This window comes from Tigriopus californicus, chromosome 8, assembly GCF_007210705.1.
Source record: "Tigriopus californicus strain San Diego chromosome 8, Tcal_SD_v2.1, whole genome shotgun sequence".
Lineage (NCBI taxonomy): Eukaryota > Metazoa > Arthropoda > Copepoda > Harpacticoida > Harpacticidae > Tigriopus > Tigriopus californicus.
In genome coordinates, this window is record NC_081447.1 from 7,654,070 (window position 1) to 7,674,773 (window position 20,704).

Genomic DNA, 20,704 nt, shown 5'->3' on the forward strand with positions numbered 1-20,704 from the left:
CGGTCATACATAGGCCAGCAAGCAATCCTGGCATCGAAATATCATTTGATTCGTATTGTGCTAAAACCTGGATATAAATGAATGGCTCCATCTACTGGTTATTACACCACTCATTCACAAAAATTGACGCGGTTTAATTTGCCTCAAATTCCAAATTAGCTATGTTTTGGGGGATTCTAAAGCCTTTCGAGAAGCCATTTTACATTGTTCAAGTAAGTGTGCTGGAATATTGTTTGAGGGCCCCTCCTCTTTGGTGGCAAGGATGTCATCTGGTCCTTGAGAGTGATTAATAGACGAATGTTCCATCTTCCGTTGGATCTGTTCCACTTGGGAAAAATGCACACGCGGCTCAACCCTTGATCATGGCGAAGGCACAGACCCAATAGGCCTCAAAGCATCTTATGCATGAAAGGCCGTAGATTGAAGGCCCCTTCAGTTTGCGTTAGTTAAGCTGCCAAGATCAAAGCGAGGATAAATAGTGTTGGGTGTCCTTGATTCTTCATCCAAAGAGTCCAAGAGGAAACATAATTTGGCTATGCCGCGATATGTTCATGTTATTGCATGCTGTTCATGTATGAGGAAAGAGTTGCAACCATACCTCATGAATAATCTCTCATATTCCGACATGTACTCTAGTTCCTGCGTGGCCATGAATATATTGAGACAGAATTGGGCGACCTCCAGATGACCTTAGAAGCCAGTGCCAACAATATGGCTTCGTTCAAGTCCTTGGCAACCGAAGGACGCTATTTGAAGCCACTACTCATTTCCATGATCCTGATGTTCGGCCAACAACTGTCGGGGGTAAATGCTGTGCTCTTCTTCAGCGTCAACATCTTTGAAGCTGCGGGCACTTCACTCAATTCGTTCATTGAGAACATCATTTTGGCGGGAGTGCAAGTGGTTGCTACCATCTTGGCTTCTCTGTTTATTGACCGACTAGGTCGACGATTTCTGTTGATCTTTTCTGCCTTGGTCATGTCATTGGCCGCTTTTGGTTTGGGTAAGTCTATGAGCAACCCGTTCGTTTGATGCCCATGTCCAATCATCATTGGTAACCATTGTCCTCCTACTTTTCACACCATTCGTCTCCCCATGTAGGCACGTACTTTTGGATTCTCTCCCATGATCCAGCCGAGGCCCATGCCATTGGTTTCCTCCCTCTCAGCAGTTTGTGCGTGTTCATCTTTGCCTTCTCGGTGGGCTTTGGTCCCATTCCGTGGTTAATGATGGGGGAACTTTTTGGACCCGAAGTCAAAGAAAAGGCCAGTACAGTCTCAGGTGAGGAAAATTCCAAAGAAAAAGTTCATGTCCACGGCCAAGCAACTTTTTTTTCTCAAAAACCAGTTTTGGCACGTCCTCCCAAGATAAATGGACTGAACTTGATAGTTGTGGAGCAATAAATGTTGCAGCTCAGCTGAGCAACGCATTTTCAGTGGGATCAGATTTTCGCATGGCATTCCCATTAACTATTGATGGAATTTTGGTAGCATATCTGCAGTGAGATATGAGGAGCTTTTTTTATGGCCGGGCAGATTCGAATATATCTACCCCGTAAAAGGACCTAAATCCTTCATCCGATAAGACTCAATTACCGTCAATCTCCCCGTTGCTTTGTAGCATGCTTCAATTGGAGTCTGGCCTTTTGTGTGACCCAATTCTATTCTCCTCTGGCGCATGAAGTGGGAAGTGCATCCACGTTCTGGGGATTTGCCACGGTGTTGGTTGTCATCATGGTGTTCTCCATCGTGGTGGTACCCGAAACCAAAGGCAGGACCTTGGAAGAGATCCAGGATCTGTTCCGTCCCGCTCAATCGTCGGCAGGGCGAAGCAATCAACCAGAAGGAGACCTCCCCGAAAGTTTCGGCCCTGATGAGCGACCCTCGGCCCCTCTTATTCTTAATGCCGACCTTTTGGACGACCAACCTGAACGAGAAAGAGAGCCGCAGACCAGGCACGAGCCCAATTCCATGTCCAACCAACATCGATCTGATACGGTCTCAGTCTAATGTACATGTCGCATTCCAAACGTGTGGAATTCCTTCTTTGAAATGTCTCTCCCCGCAATGATAAAAATATCAACATAATGAATAACCAAAGACTTGGTAGTCCTTCCTAATTGACTCTGACATAGTTCGCACATTCTCTATGGCTGGTTAGGAAGCGTGGTAAATGAGTCCTAATAAGGTCGGAAACCCAAATAGGATAAGAGCTCGTACTATCCATATCTTGTTGATAGAGAGACGAACTTTCTGGCATTTCTTCACATTTTCGCAATGATAATGCAAATGTACAATTGTTTTGCCCAATAGTGGAAAGATCTAGAGTCTCACGTGTCCAACAAGTCAATTCCAAACCCCCTTTGATCACTTTTGAATGGGCGCAACGGATGTTGTGCACGTGTCCGTTCCCTTTCTTCTTGAGTACTTCACCAGGAATAACAATGCTGGAATGGCGAATGGAACCAATGGAACAAAGTTGCAACAAGCCGCTCGTTTCCTTAGTACTTGCTTCCGAAATGTACCACCACATTCTTTTACGACTCTCGAGTCTGGCCCGGACAAGAAAGGTTTGTTAGGTTCTTTCTTCAATTCAGAGGGCTTATTTTATTTCCATCATTCCCGTCGGATCCCACTCAGAGGGGGTACTCTCCCTGAAAGGCCTTTCGTTCGAAGAAGCGCAAAAGCGCAGTGGTCGGGGGGCGATCTGGAAGCGCTGCCAGGAATTCCACTCTGTGGATCTCGGTTCCTCCATCTCCATTCTCGTTGAACAAATCCAACCCCCAGTTAGTCGCTTTTCGAGTCTTGATGGAGTGAGCTGGAATTAGTGGTTTTCAGGACAATTAGGAACCAAGAACGTGGCGATGAAGGCAAGTTGGTTGTTCATCTTTCGGTTCGTATCTTATAAGTGATTACAGCCTTTTTTTCCTTTTTGGTCTTGGTTAAGACAGTCTGTCACAACGAAGCCCTCAAGATCTGTGGATTGTCTTGATAATCCCACAACATACATGTACAAAGCCTTTTTCCAACGCGTAATGAGAAAATCATGTTCATTATCGTATTCATCTTTCAATGAGTGGGATTGCTGTCCCATCATCATTTATAAGGTTGTTCCATCTCGTCCTTCTGGTGGAAACTTTTGTCATGAAAGCTCTCAGAAAGAACACATTTGTTGACCGAGAGTGGTTTCCTTAGCCCGGCTAGGTTCGTAAGCCGGCATACATTCATACCCATAGATCCTGCCCATCTTATCCGCCCACAATGGAATGACATGGGCCTAGTAATGGCGTCAAAAAAGGGGCAATTTTATGAGGATGAAATAAAAAAGGACAAAATCTGCGAAACGAAACGGGCTCCATTTTGTTCTCCGTCAAGATTCCAACACGCACTTCAAAAGACTCTTTTGAAGATGAAAATGTAATACTCGGAGTAGAAGTAGTAAAAGCCGAAGGAAAGAAGAGCGACAAGAACGGCAAACTTTCGGAAGGCAATCCCAGACTTGAATAACGGAATATTGGAAAACTGATCCCGAAGGGGATCTGATTATCTTGAATCTCAGTGACAAACTTGCTTGGGCTTTCCCGTGCGGGCCCAGATTTTCACTTGTTCACTTACCCCTCTCCCTCTCAAATGTACGTGTGGATGTACTCGTACCGGTATATGAACGTATTACAGCATAGACAAGCCATTGGGAAATGAAGTGCAAGAAGCCTTGAAATGACCCAAGCCAGCAATGCCAAGCACTTGAGGAAAGGAGCAAGTACGAACAAAATCCGTAATAGTCTGGCAATAGAGGGGGAAGATTCGCTTGGTTTGCAAAAAGGGATTGGCAAGGGAACAAAGGAAGGAAGAAAAAGAAAGAGAGACAGAAGAAGAGATAAATAAGAAAAACTTTTGATCCCGCTGTCAAGGGTTTAAATCGAAACTTGAAGTGTTTTCGTCGAGTTCTTTCTCCGGCATGGCTTTGAGCAATCAAATCGTTACATCAACTATCCATCAGCTATTACTGGGACTTGATACAAATACAGGGACGACGGATAACGAACGAGGGAGTGTTCCTGCACGGCAGGCTCCGTATTCTACTTATCTCTCTGTTTCTTCGACCAGTTCCTTGTCGCTATTGCTCTTTTTGTCCCGCTGCACAACAATACGCCACCATGAACTCCGTTGGGAAGGCGGAATTCCTGTTAATACATTGACACTAATGTAAACTTGGCTCATCGTAATATGTCCGCAACATTCATATCCAGATTCTAGACTCCCCAGACTTTTTTTTTCTTGATATTTTGACACTTGGACGAAGACGTTCAGTTTAGTTTGTATTTTTCTCGAGACCTGCCAAGGTCAGCATTTCATCACCAAGAGTCATCAATTGCTATATTCTTTTTCTTGTCTTTCTTCGTCTCTGTTCTTCCAGCAGTGCATCGCACGTTCAACAGTCACGAAAGTCCTCGGAACGCCAGACGATATCCCTCAAGAAGTGTGTCCATCCGCCTCGAGGAGGCGGCTTCTGAGAAGGACGAGGAGGAGGAGAAACAACTTCAACAACAACAACAACAACAGCAACCAATCATTTCACCCTTCCATTTAGCCATCGGCCTCTTCCTCAGTGTGAAAATGACTATCATGTGGACTTTAGTGAGTGCAGCCGTGGTGCTCTGCGTAGTGAGACACATCGAGAGCTCCTCGATCGCTGGTCAGACCTCGTCCACGTCGTCGATTCGGCCTATCAAGGTGGGAGAGCAGCCTCAATTGCTGTCCTCCGCCCAAACCGAGCTGGACGAGGAGATCCTCACCAACGAGATCCAGCAATCCTACGCTAAGACGACAGGTTCACCGCCTGCCACTCATACAAACTTTTGTGATAGTTCCCATTACAAATGTTCGTGTTCTGCCCTCCAAACTGAAAAGAGGGATCCAGGGCAGTCTGAACGGACCCAAGACGAACGAGATGATGATGATGATGATGATGATGACCATGATGATGATGATGAGCCACATCCAGATCACCAACACCAATCGAAAACATTATGCCTTTCCGAGGATTGTGTGATGGCCGCCTCCACCATTCTGTCATCTCTTGACAGATCCGTGGATCCTTGTGAGGATTTCTATCAATTCGCTTGTGGAGGATGGATCCAAAAGAGCGTCATAACCAACACGGATCGGTTCTCCGCCATCGACAAGCGCAATCAAAACATCATACATCGGCTTTTGCGTCAGAATGTGTCAAGTTTGAGAAGCTCCGAGTCCGGCGAGGACGTGGGCGACAACTCGTCTTCATCGGCTGAGATCAAAGCCAAGAAGTTTTACCAAGCCTGCATGGTCGAGGGTGGAGGACAAGACAAACAAAACTTGGACAACTTGCAACAACTTGTGGCTTACTCGGGCGGGTGGAACCTCTCTAACAATTACAATCACTCAGTGGGCTTTGACGACCGCGTTCAAATGTTGCACAACAACTTGGGCTTGAATGTGTTCTTCACATGGGGCGTGATCGAACACGGGGGAAGCCATCAGATTGCCGTGATCGCCGGAGGCTGGAATGATGCCCTAATTGTGGAGGAAGGCGATCGGGAAGAGTATCTAAAGCTCATGACCATGTACACCATGCTATTAGCCCAGGCCTCAGAAGACACGGTGGCTGTCAATCTTGATTACGAGGGTGGTGAAAATGAGCCCATTTCCTCCGAGGGACGAGAAAATCCCCAATTGAGTAAGGACGACTCGGCTTACGAATATGGCTACGAAGATATGTCGGCCTATCCGCTTCCCGCCGAGAGTAAAGTGAATCAATCTGGCTTAAGCTTGAGCCCAATCTTGTCCTCATTGTTCCAATGGATGGTTCAGAATGAGAGTGAGATTGAGGATGAGTCCACAGGGCCAGACCAACTGGAAATCACAGAAACCAACTACCATGATGAGGAAGAACCCAGTGCTTCTAACAATGGCAATGGCTCCTCTGCTGCCAGGAGCAAAAAATCCGCTCCCACAGTGGCAATCCCATGCTCGTCCGGAAATTGCGCACCAGAATCCAATCAACAGATTGTTACTAGTACGACAGAAGAGTCGCCGTCCCAGGGACCGCTGGACAATGAGGGAAAGCCCGTAGATGGGGACGAGGACCCCTTTGGAAACACGAGTGCGGCCAAAGTTGTGAGTAATGATATATTTGATGCCACGGTGGAGACCTTCAATCCCATCCAAGCTGACTATCAAGCAGATGAGGGACAATTCAAAAGGGACGTTTTGATTAGACGATCATTTGGGCGAGACCCACTGTACTTGTGTGAAAAGGCCTCAAAAGAGCTGTCGGGTTCGTTGGCATTTCAGCTCCTCCAATGGCAAGCTAGGGATATAAGATGCTCAGATCTCGACTGGTTTTTGCATTCATACCTGAGCTCGCTGACTCGCTTATTCTCGTCGACTTCGCTTGGCTTTCAAGTCCCAATTCAGGCAGACTTTCTCGATTGCTCTTCCATTTTTTTTGCTTTCACTCAGCGTAGTATGTAGGCACTTACCAAGTGGTAGCGCTTTTCAGACTCTAATTTGAGTAGGAATATGTTCTCTCCCTTTTTTTGAACGCGGCCTCTTGGTGTTTTTTTTTATCGCTCTATCTCTTAATCTTGGCACCTTTTTCATGCTCCTTGAACTTAGGTCACTTCGAATTCAGACCTTTCATTGGTGCTTTGGCCTACAAGTATACCATACTCCATGACCGTCTGAAGGCAGAGTGGCCTTGACGTTTGGTGGTTGGCCTCTTTCTTTCTCGATTTTTTCGGAGCTAGCGAGGTGGCTGGCGACTCTGTGGTTCTTGTTCTTTCTTCACGAAACGTGGCAATGTTCTAAACTTTTTTGGCCCATAGCTCTCTTCTACCGTACTGTATACGTACATCTGTACTAGAAGTGTAGGAAAGAGACGAGTAGTAGTAGAATGTGTTAAGCAAGGCATAACTTTCGAGCTGATGAGAAGGTTGGACTGCAGTCTTCTTGGTTCTTGTGCCACTTCTTTTTCCCCCACATGCTTAGAGCACTCACAGTTCTTCTAATCTGGTCCTCAAACGAGGATTGTGCTCCAAGTCCGGATGTTTTATCGTCTTAAAGTCGTAACAAAGATTTATGCCCAAAATTTTACAATTCTGCCAGGCCTCTCGTTTGTTCAGCTATTGATCGAGGTAAAAGCAATTTTGTTCTCGGTTACCGGTACTCTCGTGTTTCACGATTCGTCTTCCGATATTGGCAGGCTTCGAGAGGCTTTGCACACTTTCATGACTGGGCTCTCAAGCGAGTCGTTGCCAATTTGGGACCCGCCTTTTACCACAATATTCGTGTTCATTGGCTTCGATTCTGAGGGCTCAAGCAAATGTGAGGAACAATCCACGAATCAGTTTCGTGCCAATCTTCTATTTGTGCAACGATGGTGGCAGTTTTTCCACATCCAGGTCTAGACACTTGATGGTCGGAGGCTTTCCACGAAACAGCTGTTCCGGCGCTCTTTGGACAAATTGACTGCGAGGTCTTTGAGCAAAGGAGGGTATCCTTTGATGCGCTCCGATCCATAAGATGAAGTTACTTGGCCTTGAAGTACGTACGTATATCGTACCATACAACTACTGGCCTTGGCTAGATACAACGGTGGTGATCACGCGATTCCATTCGGAGGTTGGATACCCTCAAAGTTTGGGATACTCCTTCCTCGTAGTCGTTTCCTCCGTTGGGATCCTTGGGGAATACTGCGTTGGATGAACACTTTGCGCATCCAAGCCAAGCTTCTTTTTTCAACTCAGGTTGAACTTCATTACACTCAGATCAAAGTATATTGGCCCCAGATAGGATGGAGATATTGTTTCTTTTCTTGTGGTCCTAAACCGGATCGCAGAGTTTTGCTGAAAGTTGAACGCTATCTAGGATTGGAATTTTCAGACAAGAGGTGATTTTGGTTAGTTGGAATTCTTTTATTGGAACAGAGTTTACCTCGGCTGTGTGTCCTAAAAATTGATTCTGTCGAGATGATTGGCGTTACCCCAAAGCATCAATTCCGGTAAAGCCCAACATAAGTAGAAGTATTTGGATTAGTTTGACATTTCCCGCTGAATTATTCTGGTTTGGCCATTTACCTCAATACTCATAGTTCTGTTCGTGTGTAGGTAGGTGCAAGCAAACACCCACATCACCGCTGAGGGTCGAAAACTTAAGCCTGCCAATAGCGAACTCGCTCTCAAACATAAAAACTCACGTTTAGCACCCCCATAACTTGAGCGATTCAGAGCCTTCAACAGCGGAACTTTCACGATTTCCCTAACTCGCTAACTCGGTTTTCCCTTTCCGTCTGTTCTCAGGTACCCCTCTCATTTGGATATTTGCCGAGAGGTGTGAATGAATTACTAACATGTTGGACCAGGATGGGAGTTGTTGATTGCCACAATTCGTAAAGACAAAAAAATGATGCTTTCGATCTCTGAAAATGTTACTCTGAGCGAATAGAAGAGGAAAGATCAAACTAGGATACTCTCCCCTTTTTTGGGGTGATGGAACTATTCCACAGAATGTATTAGAAATGAGAAATGTCATTAAGCTTATTAGTTTAACTTGCCTGGCTGTACTAATGTATTTGTCTCTTTTCCAACCGTCGTAAGAAAATTGAGACGAAATTTGAAAGTTGAATCTTGTTATGGCAGAATATTCCTTATCAGTCAAAAATGAACTCAACCTCATTTTGGCACAAGAAGAATCTAGGCTAAGTGAATGACACGGATGACAGTCTTATTACATTCCAATGGTTAATGAACGGATTGTGGGTTGCTTGGCCGCCCACCGAGGGCCAGCCTGTCTTTTTCTGCCCAAAGCTAGGCCAACTGACCCAAATTCTGCAACATTTATCCCCATTAAGTCACATCCAATTCGGGAGCTCAGTCTAAAGACCCTTCCTTCCACACGGCCTTACAACATTGTGTGGGCTTTATCGAGAAAAAATTAGCCAAGCTTTTAAGTTTGCTGCACCTTTCCATTTTCCTCTTCCTGCCCCTGTTCCAATATTCATCCCCTTCCTCCTCAACGTGTTCCATCCATCTCTCTGCCGAGTATTATCCTGGCCCTCGTAGCAGTTTTCCAGGCTTCCAGGCGCATTGCTGTCTTCTTGGGTTTGTTATACTTAATATGGATGAATGGATGACACTTTGTTGAGGATGGCGAGTCATAATGGGCGCACTTCCCTTTCATTCACTAAGAAATTCGCCCTCCTTCGAACAACTATTGGTTCAAGCTGTTTATGGATTCGGGAAAGCTACTTTTTGCCTAAATCAAAGACGACGTTATCACTGGACAGAGACGGTAGGGTGGGGGAAACGTTACTTTTATCCAAATCAACCAAATGCATTTTCCTTCACACAAGTAGGACTTTAGTTCACTCAAAAAGCGTTAGTCAATTTTGATCTCAATCGAACGAATGCGTCAAAAGCAATGCGCTCTTGAAGTTCAGTACAACTTGGCCCAAAATGACTTGCTTAGCACCACGTTGGTAAGATTTTACCAACGTGGTGCTAGCTCATTCAATTTGCGCCCTCCCTGGTCCGAGTTTTAAATGCTCATAACTTTTGACACAGACGTTCGATTGAGATCAAAACTGACCATTGCTTTCTGAGGCTACATTTGAGTCAAGTCGTGTGCCGAGAAATTAATTTGATTGACTGGAATTAGAATTACTCATTTTCCCCCACCACTCTCGGTGTCCAGTGGTAAAGTCGTCCTTGCCTAAATCTAGTGAAGTAGAAAATTATAGGGATTGGTTCAACTTGGACGTGTTTCCATTGCAATGTTTCCCATCTTGACACTATTTACTGGGTCTTTCTAAGCCCAAAGCTTTCAAAACAGAATAGTTTCATTTCCACAAAAATTGTACGTACTTGCAATGAAACGGAGCTCGGAGTGAAATAGTCGTCAGGGGAATAGGATACCAAACCTTTGATCAAGCCGTCCTGGATGCATCATAAAAGGGGATTGGATCAAGGTTAAGCAATTCATTCATTTTTTTAAACTCGAGCCTCATTGGGGTCGATGTGTAGTACTTTCAATATACTGTGTGGCGCTAATATTTTCATATAGCAATATCCACCAAGTTCTTTGATGGCATGTTCCCACATATTGCACGCTATGCAATTGTTTCGATATGTACGTATGTAGGGCTACCATTCCTGTACGTACAATTGTTAAAGAAAATAAGAATGCAACTAGACCTCCCTCTGTGGTTGAGGGCGTACTAGGATTGGGGAATTGGATCAAAGCAAAACTGAACACGACTTCATGACCTCCATGTCCATGTTTGGCGACGTTCTAGGATGATGGGATCATTCATCGTCCTCAAAACCACCCAAATACTCTGGCACTGTGATCTTGGCTTGAGGCTCGTAAATCTGACACACTAGTATGTTGAACAGGGTGCAGCCGGTTCCACTTCAGATTAGTGCCCCTCTCTTGACGAAGTCAAATCCAGAGATGAACGTACACGTAACAAAGATCTTGGCCACCACGGCCTCGGCCTCCATCTTCTGTACATCCTCGAGGTAAGGGGAAAGGGGAAGGAGGAGGAGAACGTGAAGGAGGAGGAGGGAAAGAGGAGGCAGGAGCAGTAGTGGCTTAGCTATGCAAATCGGAAAGATTTTTCTCCTTAGCAGACTTTGCGGTGCAACCAACGATTGGCAGGAAAGAGCAAGAACTTCTTCCACCACAATATATTTCATGTTTCAATCCTCCTTAATCTGACTGAATTTGCAATGCGAACGAAGAAAGAATTGGAGCAGAGCTCAAGTCAGACGAACCAACGGATCTATTTTTTTCTTCCTTTTTTTGACTATGAATTGAAAGCCGAGCGAGAAGATGGAGGAGAAGCGTTACTTTCATTTCTTTTTCTTTTTTTGATGTGTCTCTGGGTCTTAAAATCAGAACCAGAACGACATTTCTCATCTAGGGGCGCCATTTATTTTGTGGGAGCGAATTGGAAACGAGCTGAACGCTGATTCCCACGCCACTTATTTCCAAGTTCGAGAGACATGACCAAAACGAACGAACAACTTGCCTACTTTCACATTGAGAAATGATCGTCTAATGGGATTTCGTCTCGTTTTCCCGGCAAACAGAGGCCCACTTACTTCGTCGTCGGCGCCGTCTTCGCCTTCATTGGCGGCTTCGGCGGCCTCGGCCACGATTATTTTTGGAGCCTCGGAAGAGGAGAGCAACCCCAGGCAGACCTCGTCCTCCCCAATTTACTCGGAAGAAAACTTCTCTCGTATCCTCGAACGCAACAAACTCATTGAAAAAGCCATGATGGAAGTGGTTCGATTTGAAGAGGCATTGGCTAATATCACCTCCAAACCCGTGGATAGCCACAACCTCGTTGCCTACTCCATAATGGAATTGGATCAGAACTACCCGTTCATCGACTGGCAAGGCTTCTTCAAGCAAGCCTTTGCGGAGGTGTTGCCTGCCAAACCAGACCTATTGTTCCAAATCAAGATCTTGGTCCAAGAAGACTTCCTCTAAGGAGTCAATCGATTGGTAATTGAGCATCAAAAACAAGAACGAGGCCGACAAGTGCTAGTCAACTACATGATCTGGCGACTCTTGGCCGCCTTCTATCCGGATCGCCCACCTGATGAGATTCAACGTAAGGAGCGTTGCCTCAAGGAAACCGAAGACATGTTCGCCCCAGTGGTCACCGCTATGTACATCAGAGACAAGGGCGTGGAGGCCTCCGAGCAGATCGTGCAGCAAGTGGATATGATGGTGGATATCATGAAAGACGCTTTCAAGCACAATCTGCCCAAGCTGTCTTGGATGTCAGCCTTCTCGTTATCCGCTGCCCAGGAGAAACTAGAGCACATGGTCGATTTAATAGGTAAATCCTCTGTCTTGTTGTATCTTGTCAAGATTGGGATTTGGGCGCGAGGCTGAGACAAATGATCCCAAATGGGGAGCCACCGCCCTAGTCAAGGAAACGGAATCCCCTCCACTTTCCATTTTGTAATTGCGATGGTATTTCAAGGTCAATCTCCGGCCGAGTTTCCCCTTTTCGGTTTACCGAGTCTCAAGTAAGTCCCGCTATTTTCGAGTAATAGAGTGGGATAAGTGCCCTACGTACTACCATGCACGGTTACAATGACTCGTCTGAGTGACTGAAAGAAGCGACCCGCTAGGAGTCCAAATGGGGAAAATCACCCGAGCAGAAATGCGATTTGCATTACAATTTGTTCAAAGAGTCCTTACCCGTCACTTGAAAATTTGCTTCAATGCAAAAAGTGCTAACAAAGTGCGAGATATGCGCCTTCTTGTTCCATGGACCGAGCGAACACTGCAGTAGTACCCGTCCTTCACTGAGAGAAAAGAAGTTTCAAAACTCGTGGCCTCGGCCTCCAAGTTGGGTCATTGGAAAGAGAAGATTTTTTTTAGCATTTACTTGACCATAATACGAGAAAGTTTGAACATTCTCCACCATTTCAAAGATAAACTTGAGACGAACTGAATTTTGAGGCCCAAGTTTTTATAGGACTCATGTTTGGCCAGTTCGGATCAAACTTGAAAGTGCTGTGGGATCAAACGCAACGTTGCTGCCGCCCATATTGATGGACATTATTGGGATGCACGAGAGTCGACGGTCCAATGGGACGAGCCACAGAGAGTGAAGGAAATTTATCTCGTTTTTTAGAAACTTCTTTGACAATATTTATAAATCCCATTCCTTCAACTGTGATCTGAAAACCCTTTGTACATGTTTTTCCTTAACGTAATAATGGCGCGGTATGTCCACTCTGTTTTTCGTGCTCGAGTGTAAGCAGCGCATTAAGAGGCGATTTTTAAACCGCTCGCACGTTTAAGTTAAGGCTTCGACTTTACCCAGAATGATCATCCGCTCATCACTACGTTGAGTGGTTTTTCATACTCCATAACGTCCAAGCGCTTAACTTGGAGGAAGCACTTCTAAAAATTCGCCTCAGGTCGCTACTTGAACTTCGCCTTTTTTAAACCTACTTCTGGAATCGAAGACACTCATAACGAACGGTCTTGGGTCCAAATACCGATTAATTGAAGAAGAACGGAACCAATCCTCTCTTGGTAGCTAAATGAAATGTCTGTTACTGTTCTCTTAGAACCTGGAGTAGAAAACATGTTTTGATGTAGGACTCGGTAAATGACGTTTCATTTTCATTGCTGCTTTTCTCCCTCAATGACCAGGTTATCCCAAGAGCGTTCTTAACTCAACCTGGCTGGACACGTTCTTCGCTCGAGCCGAAATTGATGCCACGGATTATCTCTCCAATGTGGTCACTCAAAGGTCATTTAGTCGCCACAAGGAGATCCTTCAGTTCTTCGAGACCTACAATCGTGGTCTCTGGAACGACTTTGCTCATATGCCCGATATCGCTTATGTGAACGCCTACTACAATCAGTTGTCCAATATCATGGTGGTTCCAATTGGAATGCTTCAGCCTCCTCTCTTTTGGGTCAAGCCGAAATCACTGACTTTCGGTGCTTTTGGAATCGTCGTAGGTAAGTGGTCATGAAAGATTGTGCGAGTTCATAGATAGAATCACTTTTTGGCACCCAATTCTGCCCCAAGGAACCCCTCATCAGTTAGTTCTTTGTCTGCGTTTGCAACAAAAAAATGATGAAAAGAATGACTGAAGTGATTAACATTGTTCAAGATTTGAAACCCCTCGTGTCAGAACGGGGCGAGCGTGCTTTTTACCTTTTGTTCACGAACAAATCTATTTGAGGTAAAACAATAGATAATCTAGTACAGTTCTTTGCAGTTCTTTTTTTTCGAGATGGTGGCTTCTTTCGATTCCTTTGGTATCTGCGTTTCAATATAGCCACCCACCATTGCTCTGACGAGGATGACAAGAAAATGGAAATCCCTTCTTACTTCGCTCTGGTCCCAAATTTATATCTTCCGACCCATTAAGCAATTACTCTCGCCTTGTTTTGTGTGTGATTTTTTTCCCTCTGGAACACACTTTGGCCTGCATTGTTGAGCCTTTCAAGCTCGTGTTTCGCATCTTTTGAGCAGAAATCATGTGCGTTAAGAGCTTTGGAGTGCGATTCTCTCACTTTCCCTCCTTGGCGCAAGTTTGGAGCCTTTCTTCTTCTTCGCAGCCTGCTCAACTCTCCATTAGTTTGGGGCTGGCTAGAGCGAAGGCCTTTGTTGGGTTGGGTTGTTGCTGTAGTGTATAGTATGTACCTAGTAGGCGCTTTTACAATGAACGGACACCTTAGATATAGGGACAGTTGCACATTTGCAATGCTCCTCCCATTGCTGAAGCGACATCAAATGTAGGTTTCAACCTACTTTCAGCCACTTCAATTGTTCCAACACCAGCCTCCCAAAATCATGGTTTGGGTGCTCAAATGCTCAAAGCCCTATTGTTCGTTTGAGAGTGGATTATGCGCAATATTGTGAATATCTTTATTGCATTGCTCAAGTCTTTGTTGTTGGTTTGTAATGAGGCAATTGTGCACAAAGAGCTAAGAGCTCCATCTTCCTTATGTCTTTTCTCCATTAAGTAACGTAGATTTCCTGGTCACACTTTTCATGGAATGTGTTCGAGCAATGTGAAAGAATTGATATATTCACCGTCAATCCAGAGCTAGGTAGCATTCCTGTCAACTTTTTTGATCGATTTCAAGACATTGTTCAAGTCCTTGAAATTTCTCCCAAATCGAATAAGAATGATGATTGGCTCATGATCAAAATGCCTCTGAATACTTGCTCATTTCAAGAAGGAAAAGGATTCAATCACGTTTGAGTGTTTCGTGTCGGTTATCACGGTCGAACGAGTCGTTGGTACTGCAGTTTTCAATCTCATCAAGACTTCACATGAACTATCTACGTATACTTTTGGAATATAATTAATGCTTTTTGTGCTAGGAATATGCAAGTGATTGACTACCCAGCATGCATTTGTGGAACTGCCATCAGGAATAGAACGTCTGGCCTCATTTAGGAGTAATTGAATTTGGCCAAATTAGGGCAAGCCTATTATCGGATGTTTCCTTCTCTCAAGATTCTCAGCCACCAAACATCGGGGATCGGCAAAGAAATACGATGTTAACTAAACTGGATTTTAACTACAATGCAGCGAAGGTTAGTTAGCCTTGCTGATTAGAAGACGGTAATTGAAGTTTGAGTCCTTCCTTAGTTTCGACAAAGAGCAAATGGTTTTATGAAAAGCCAGAAAAGTGATGGAATTATGACGACTTGACAAGAGTTCGCAATTGATGGTGCAATATAGCATCGTTAATGACAGCAACATGTTTAAGTCTTTTCATAGCAAAATGTTTCTTTCGGTGGCATATTAACAATCTAGGGGAAGGAGATTATTCCACTATTTCAAAGGCTATCGACAAAGCCAAGACGTTTCCAATTTTTTCAAAGCTTTTGGAAGGATGCGTAAACAGAAGTTACAGTTTTGTACTTTTTATAGATGTACGAGAAACTTCAGAAAACCATTACTTCTTGCTTCGTCTGGCAAAAGAGGCTGAAATATTGTTATATATATATATAGTACAAAGTAGTGGAGTAGCTTTGCCAATCCTTATGGCCAATCCTCCTCTTAAAAGTATCCTTGCATAGAGTTACCTGGTACTTTGTTGATCCCAGTATTTGCATCTCCGAACCTGTTCCTCCTTCCAACCAAACCACCAGCAATCACTTTTTATCTCTGGAAGACTTTGCGCCCGGCGAGACTCAGGATTTGACTCCCATTTTGGACTAACAAGGGCGGAAATCAAATTGTGCAGCAGGCGGGGCCCGCAGAACTGATTAAGATATACTTACGAGTGCGTTCTTGTAGGAGCTCCATCTTCTTTTTTGATGACATTTGTTAACGGCCGATAGCTGAATTTAGCGGACACTTTCAGAGCTTTGATCCAGGAGGAATTTGTCGAGAGGATAGAGCTTAAATGTTTTTTGATTGCTAAGATAAAAAAGCAGTAATAAAGATCGATGATACATTTGATATTTTGGGGGTTCAAAATGTTTTTAAAAAACATTTATTTAATATTCTCACTAATTACTCTTCTTTTAGTCAGCCAAGAATGACTTCTGAGCTGTCAAAGCTCTCATCAGTTTTCGAAGATTTAACTAAGCCCCTTAAGTTTGAAAGCTTTATTTTATCTAAATAAAGAGCTTCTAATAAATAGAGAGCTACAATTGATTTGATGATTGATTTAGTGCCAGTTACGATAAACTAATCTTTGAAGTGAAAGTAAACACGTGTCAAACTTGTACAATAAATGGCTTTTTCTCAATGCAAGAAGAATAATGCCATCGTTTCTTAAATATAGCTTGGGATAAACGTGGGTAAAATGATTTTTTTGGATTTTTTATAGATGCATGGTGGAATATGTTGCAACGATAGACCTTGGCAAAATAAGGTTTTTCGTTTAAATTAGTCATGTGAGGCATGGCATTTTATCCCGGGATCATTCTTTTCCCTATTTTTTCTTTCCTGCACTAATCAATCAGTTTGTAAAGTAGCAAACACTGATGGGCTTGACTGAGTCTTGAGTGTAAGGAAATTCCTGAAATTGAATATGATTTCCAACTCAATTTAGTTCTTTCGGACGATTACTGGAAACCCGGTGTTTGAATCAGGATTAAAAAAAATACATATGACTAAGACCAACAGTCCGTCTGTAATTCAGGCGGCGAACGTTAGGTGGCGAGGTTCCACGCATTATTCACACAATGCCCACTTGTAAACCTGTTTCTCCTCCCTCGACACCGACAACGAGAAAGAGAAGTTCATCCGACCTACTACGGATACCTCTGGCATCCTCGATTCTTGTAGGATGTGGGCGCGTCTCTGGGTGCGTCAATGGCCGTCAATCAGTTACGACCCAGTAACAAAGACAACGTTGCGTTGACACATGCGTCTCCTATCTACTGTATGTACATAGAATGCATGACCTCCGGACACCGCCCTTTGGAAAATACATCGGCAGGTGTACTAGTACTGTATTTAAGTACGCACAAATGAATGTAGGTGGTATCTTTACGGAAAATGGCCGGAGCACGGTTGAAGAGGTACCGCTTCGGGATTTGATGGTTTGTTGAAAATAGATCGGAAGCGTGATGACAATTTCAAATTAATTGGCCCTAAAAACTGGACGGACTTGCCAACTGACAGCAACCAACCAGATCGTGAGACGAAGGAGGGGGGTCATGGAACGGGTTTTCTAATAGCCCTCGCTGGTAATGTCTAGCTTGGGAAATGCGACTTGGTCGGATTTCCGATCTTTGTCTCATCAAATGAGGATAATGTTGGATGGATGCTCTTGGACGAATATCCAGTCTCCAGAGACATTTCGAGCTTGTTGTTCACTCAGTTCAAAACGGCTCGAGATAATCTTAATTGTTTGGGGGCTATCTTGGGACCTCAAAAGTCCAAATGAGTGTATAATAGTACAACACGAAAGTGAACCAAGCAGAGTGATCCAGATAAAGCTCCCAATTGTAAAACTAGATTAGGCAACGAGGCGGCCCATGATGACCCTCTCAATACGTATTAGATAGAAGACTTGTCGTCCCCTCTTCTCGTCGTACGAGTCAATGAGGCTTGCCCCTCACTCATTCTTGGTGAGTAGTTTCCTTATAGCCTCATTTGCATATATTGGTCACATATACAGCCGTATATGAACAGTATGTGTGTATTCAGGACTACTATTTGATGCAGCTTGTGTCAGGGGTTAGTTACCTGGGCTGCTCTTATTGCCCCTAATACGGTGTTTAATGCCGGGTAGAACCGGTTCCCGGGATCAGTTGTTAGTCAGTGCTTTTAAAAGTGACATGTCTCGAGCATTGAGATATAGCGAAAATATGCAGTTTACTGACATAATAAAGAACTGATCTGAACTAATTTTGCAAAGAATTTGGCCCCAATACCTTGATTGAGCTGGAGTGTATGATCACTTCTACAGTACTGATATATAATTTTGATAGATTATTGACCGAAATATTTATCAATGACAAATACCGTTCATGAATTATTTACTATGAGGAATCTGTTTGAGTGCCTCAGGTATCTATTGTTTGATCATAATAACTGATGGCAAGAATAGGGGGGAGGTAGCGATCCAGATTTAGCTTTTCAATTACTCTGTCCTTTTGAGAGCTACAAAATCTGAGGCCGGGATGCCAAACCTGAATTGAGATAAAGTGTTAGATTAGCTCAAGGGGCAATTTTTATCTCCCGACTTAGCGAGCCATTAAATCATTGGGCCGACTAGGACGCCTCCCGATAAATACAATTAGTTTGGCTATTCCTTAATATGGCTGTAAATTTGTCCATGACAACTACCTATCAAGGAATGAATTGAACAACAGAAGACGAGAGCAGAGCCGTGAATGCATTTTGATATATCACTTGGCAGAAAAATGAACACGTGTACTATACGTACAATGTACCGGTACAACCACGAATGTGGATATGTCATGTCGTGGGATGGGTGTTTGAACGACCAGCTCTGGGCGAGATGAAGGAAGGGCCAGGACCAACGTAATTTTTGGCACCCCAGATCCGAAAAATGAGTAATTAATGAGGAAGATGAGCGTAGGGGCCGATGAGTGCATGTTTAAATGCAATGACCGATCAACCACCAACCAGCCAACCAACCAAGCAACCAAACAGAACGCCATTGCCCAAACTAATATGTACAAGGAGATAAATCGTTGTGGTGTTGAGGACCTTTCTGCTGAGGCAAGATTAACTTTTGAGGCCAAGAATGCATTGAAGCCCTATCGATCTGTATGTTGATTTAGTGGGTGACTACATAAATGGTTGATCCTGCTGTCATTTGAGGGTCATTAAAGGGCAAGTAGGCAGAATTTCGACGTTGGTGTGCTCGATAAGGGAGGATTGAAGCAAGAAGGAAACAATTCCTTTGCCCTGTTAGAATCATTTATCTACCGAAACTAGGATGCTGTTCGAAGCGATTATTCACAGATTATTCACTCGTATAGACAACTATGCATTTTATCTGAAAAAAAAGCGACTGGCTGAGCCGTGTGGGATGGACACGAGAGCAAGAGTATTTGATCGAAGCTCCGTCATATTAATCATCCCAGGGGGTCAAAACCAATAGACACGATATGGGTGATGAGGGGGAGAGAATGGAGGCGAGGGAGGGGGGCACACCCCACTCCACTTACAAGCTCATTTCCATTTGAAAAACCTGCATTTCATCGCCGGACACCTTGTAGCAGATTTCCCACCGTTTAGGGGTCCAAAGAGGAAGTGATCGCACGGAGATCGAAAATTAAATCTTATTTATGGACTATATGAAGTGCAACCCAACGTGACTCGGGCCATGGTCCAAGACTTGGTGGTATTCTCATTGGCACGTGTAATGACATGAATGCGATTTATTCTTGGGTGGGCGAGTTGTTATTGTTGTTTACGTGGGTGCCACTCAGAATTGTTCCAATCATTGGAGACTGGAAGGTGTTTGATGAATAGTCCTAGATGCGAAGGTTGTGGCTAGGTGGGTTGTTAAACGATGAAGTGGTATGAAATCCTAAAACTTACTTAGTATTTACACGGTGCGCATCGAAGCTCTCATTTGACCTGTTCTTGGAGTAAGACTGATAATGGGGTGGTTGCTAATTTTGTCTTTTGATCGATACCAAAAGGATCTGATAATCTCACCCAAGGATTGGGAGCAAAGCCCAGCCAGCACCTACTTCCTTTAGGTTTTCATTCACGGACCTACTACACCTTCCTCGTTTGAAGTAAGCAATCAGCCCAATCGTATTTGTTTGGCAAGGAAGCCCCCACTAGCCATAGAATTTGAGACCATCTCTCTTGAGCATGAACTCCGGACACTTGCATCGGCAGGAGGTGCGTGCCCTTGAGTCGTAATGAGACGACCGTGTAACTGATCTGAGTACTGGCATAGTAGATACACATACCGTACTATTGTTGATCACATCTTTTGTATTGTTACTCTTTCAGCTCACGAGATCACGCATGCATTTGACGACGAAGGCATCCTCTACGACCAGTATGGCACCTTCAACCCCTTGTACGACAACAAGACCATCGATGAATTCCACTTGGCTTCCAACTGCGTGAGAAATCAATACTCGGATTTTGAAGTGTTGACGGGCGTGAGAGTGGACGGGAACATCACTTTAGGCGAAAACATCGCCGACCACGGTGGCTTGAAGATTGCCGAGATCGCTTACCATGAATGGTTGAAGTCCAATGGTCGATCTGACAGCCAACTTCCCGCCGTAGATTTCACCCACGAGCAATTGTTCTACTTGGGTTATGCACTTCCGTGGTGTGCAGTTCACAGCGACAACATGATGCGGACCCATATTGTCAAGGACGAGCATGCACCAGACAAGTTCAGGGTGTTAGGACCTTTGGCCAATAGTCCCCGGTTTTCCGAAGCGTGGAACTGTCCCATAGGGAGTGTCATGAACCCCGAAAGCAAGTGCAAGATCTGGTAGAAGACTTGCGCATTCAAATAACAACTCTATCCATTATACATACTCATCAAGACTCTGCAACGTTCATTTATTTTGTTTGTTTTCAAGACCAGGCCAGTTTTTTTCCTGATTTTTCCTGATTTTCATTCCAAGGAACTCACTTACCTCGAGTTTATTGCCATTTACGATTATGAAATAGATTTGATGAAAAACAACAACG

The 20,704-nt window shown here is 44.2% G+C and overlaps 2 protein-coding genes across 2 annotated transcripts; both read left to right on the forward strand.

Annotated features, from left to right (window-relative positions):
- Positions 1–636: 636 nt before the first annotated feature.
- On the forward strand, positions 637–2,099 carry LOC131884715 (facilitated trehalose transporter Tret1-like; the record flags this gene model as incomplete). Its single annotated transcript, XM_059232575.1, is given in 3 exon segments — positions 637–1,003; positions 1,102–1,281; positions 1,621–2,099. Coding segments are annotated over 3 exon segments (936 nt in total), but the record flags the coding sequence as incomplete, so codon positions are not given.
- Positions 2,100–3,716: 1,617 nt separating this feature from the next.
- Positions 3,717–20,702, forward strand: LOC131884836 (endothelin-converting enzyme homolog). Its single transcript, XM_059232719.1, has 6 exons — positions 3,717–3,759; positions 4,417–6,508; positions 11,132–11,468; positions 11,535–11,889; positions 13,224–13,538; positions 20,003–20,702. The coding sequence occupies exons 1-6, from the start codon at positions 3,717–3,719 to the stop codon at positions 20,503–20,505; spliced, it is 3,645 nt and encodes a 1,214-aa protein (XP_059088702.1). The 3' UTR covers positions 20,506–20,702.
- Positions 20,703–20,704: the final 2 nt, after the last annotated feature.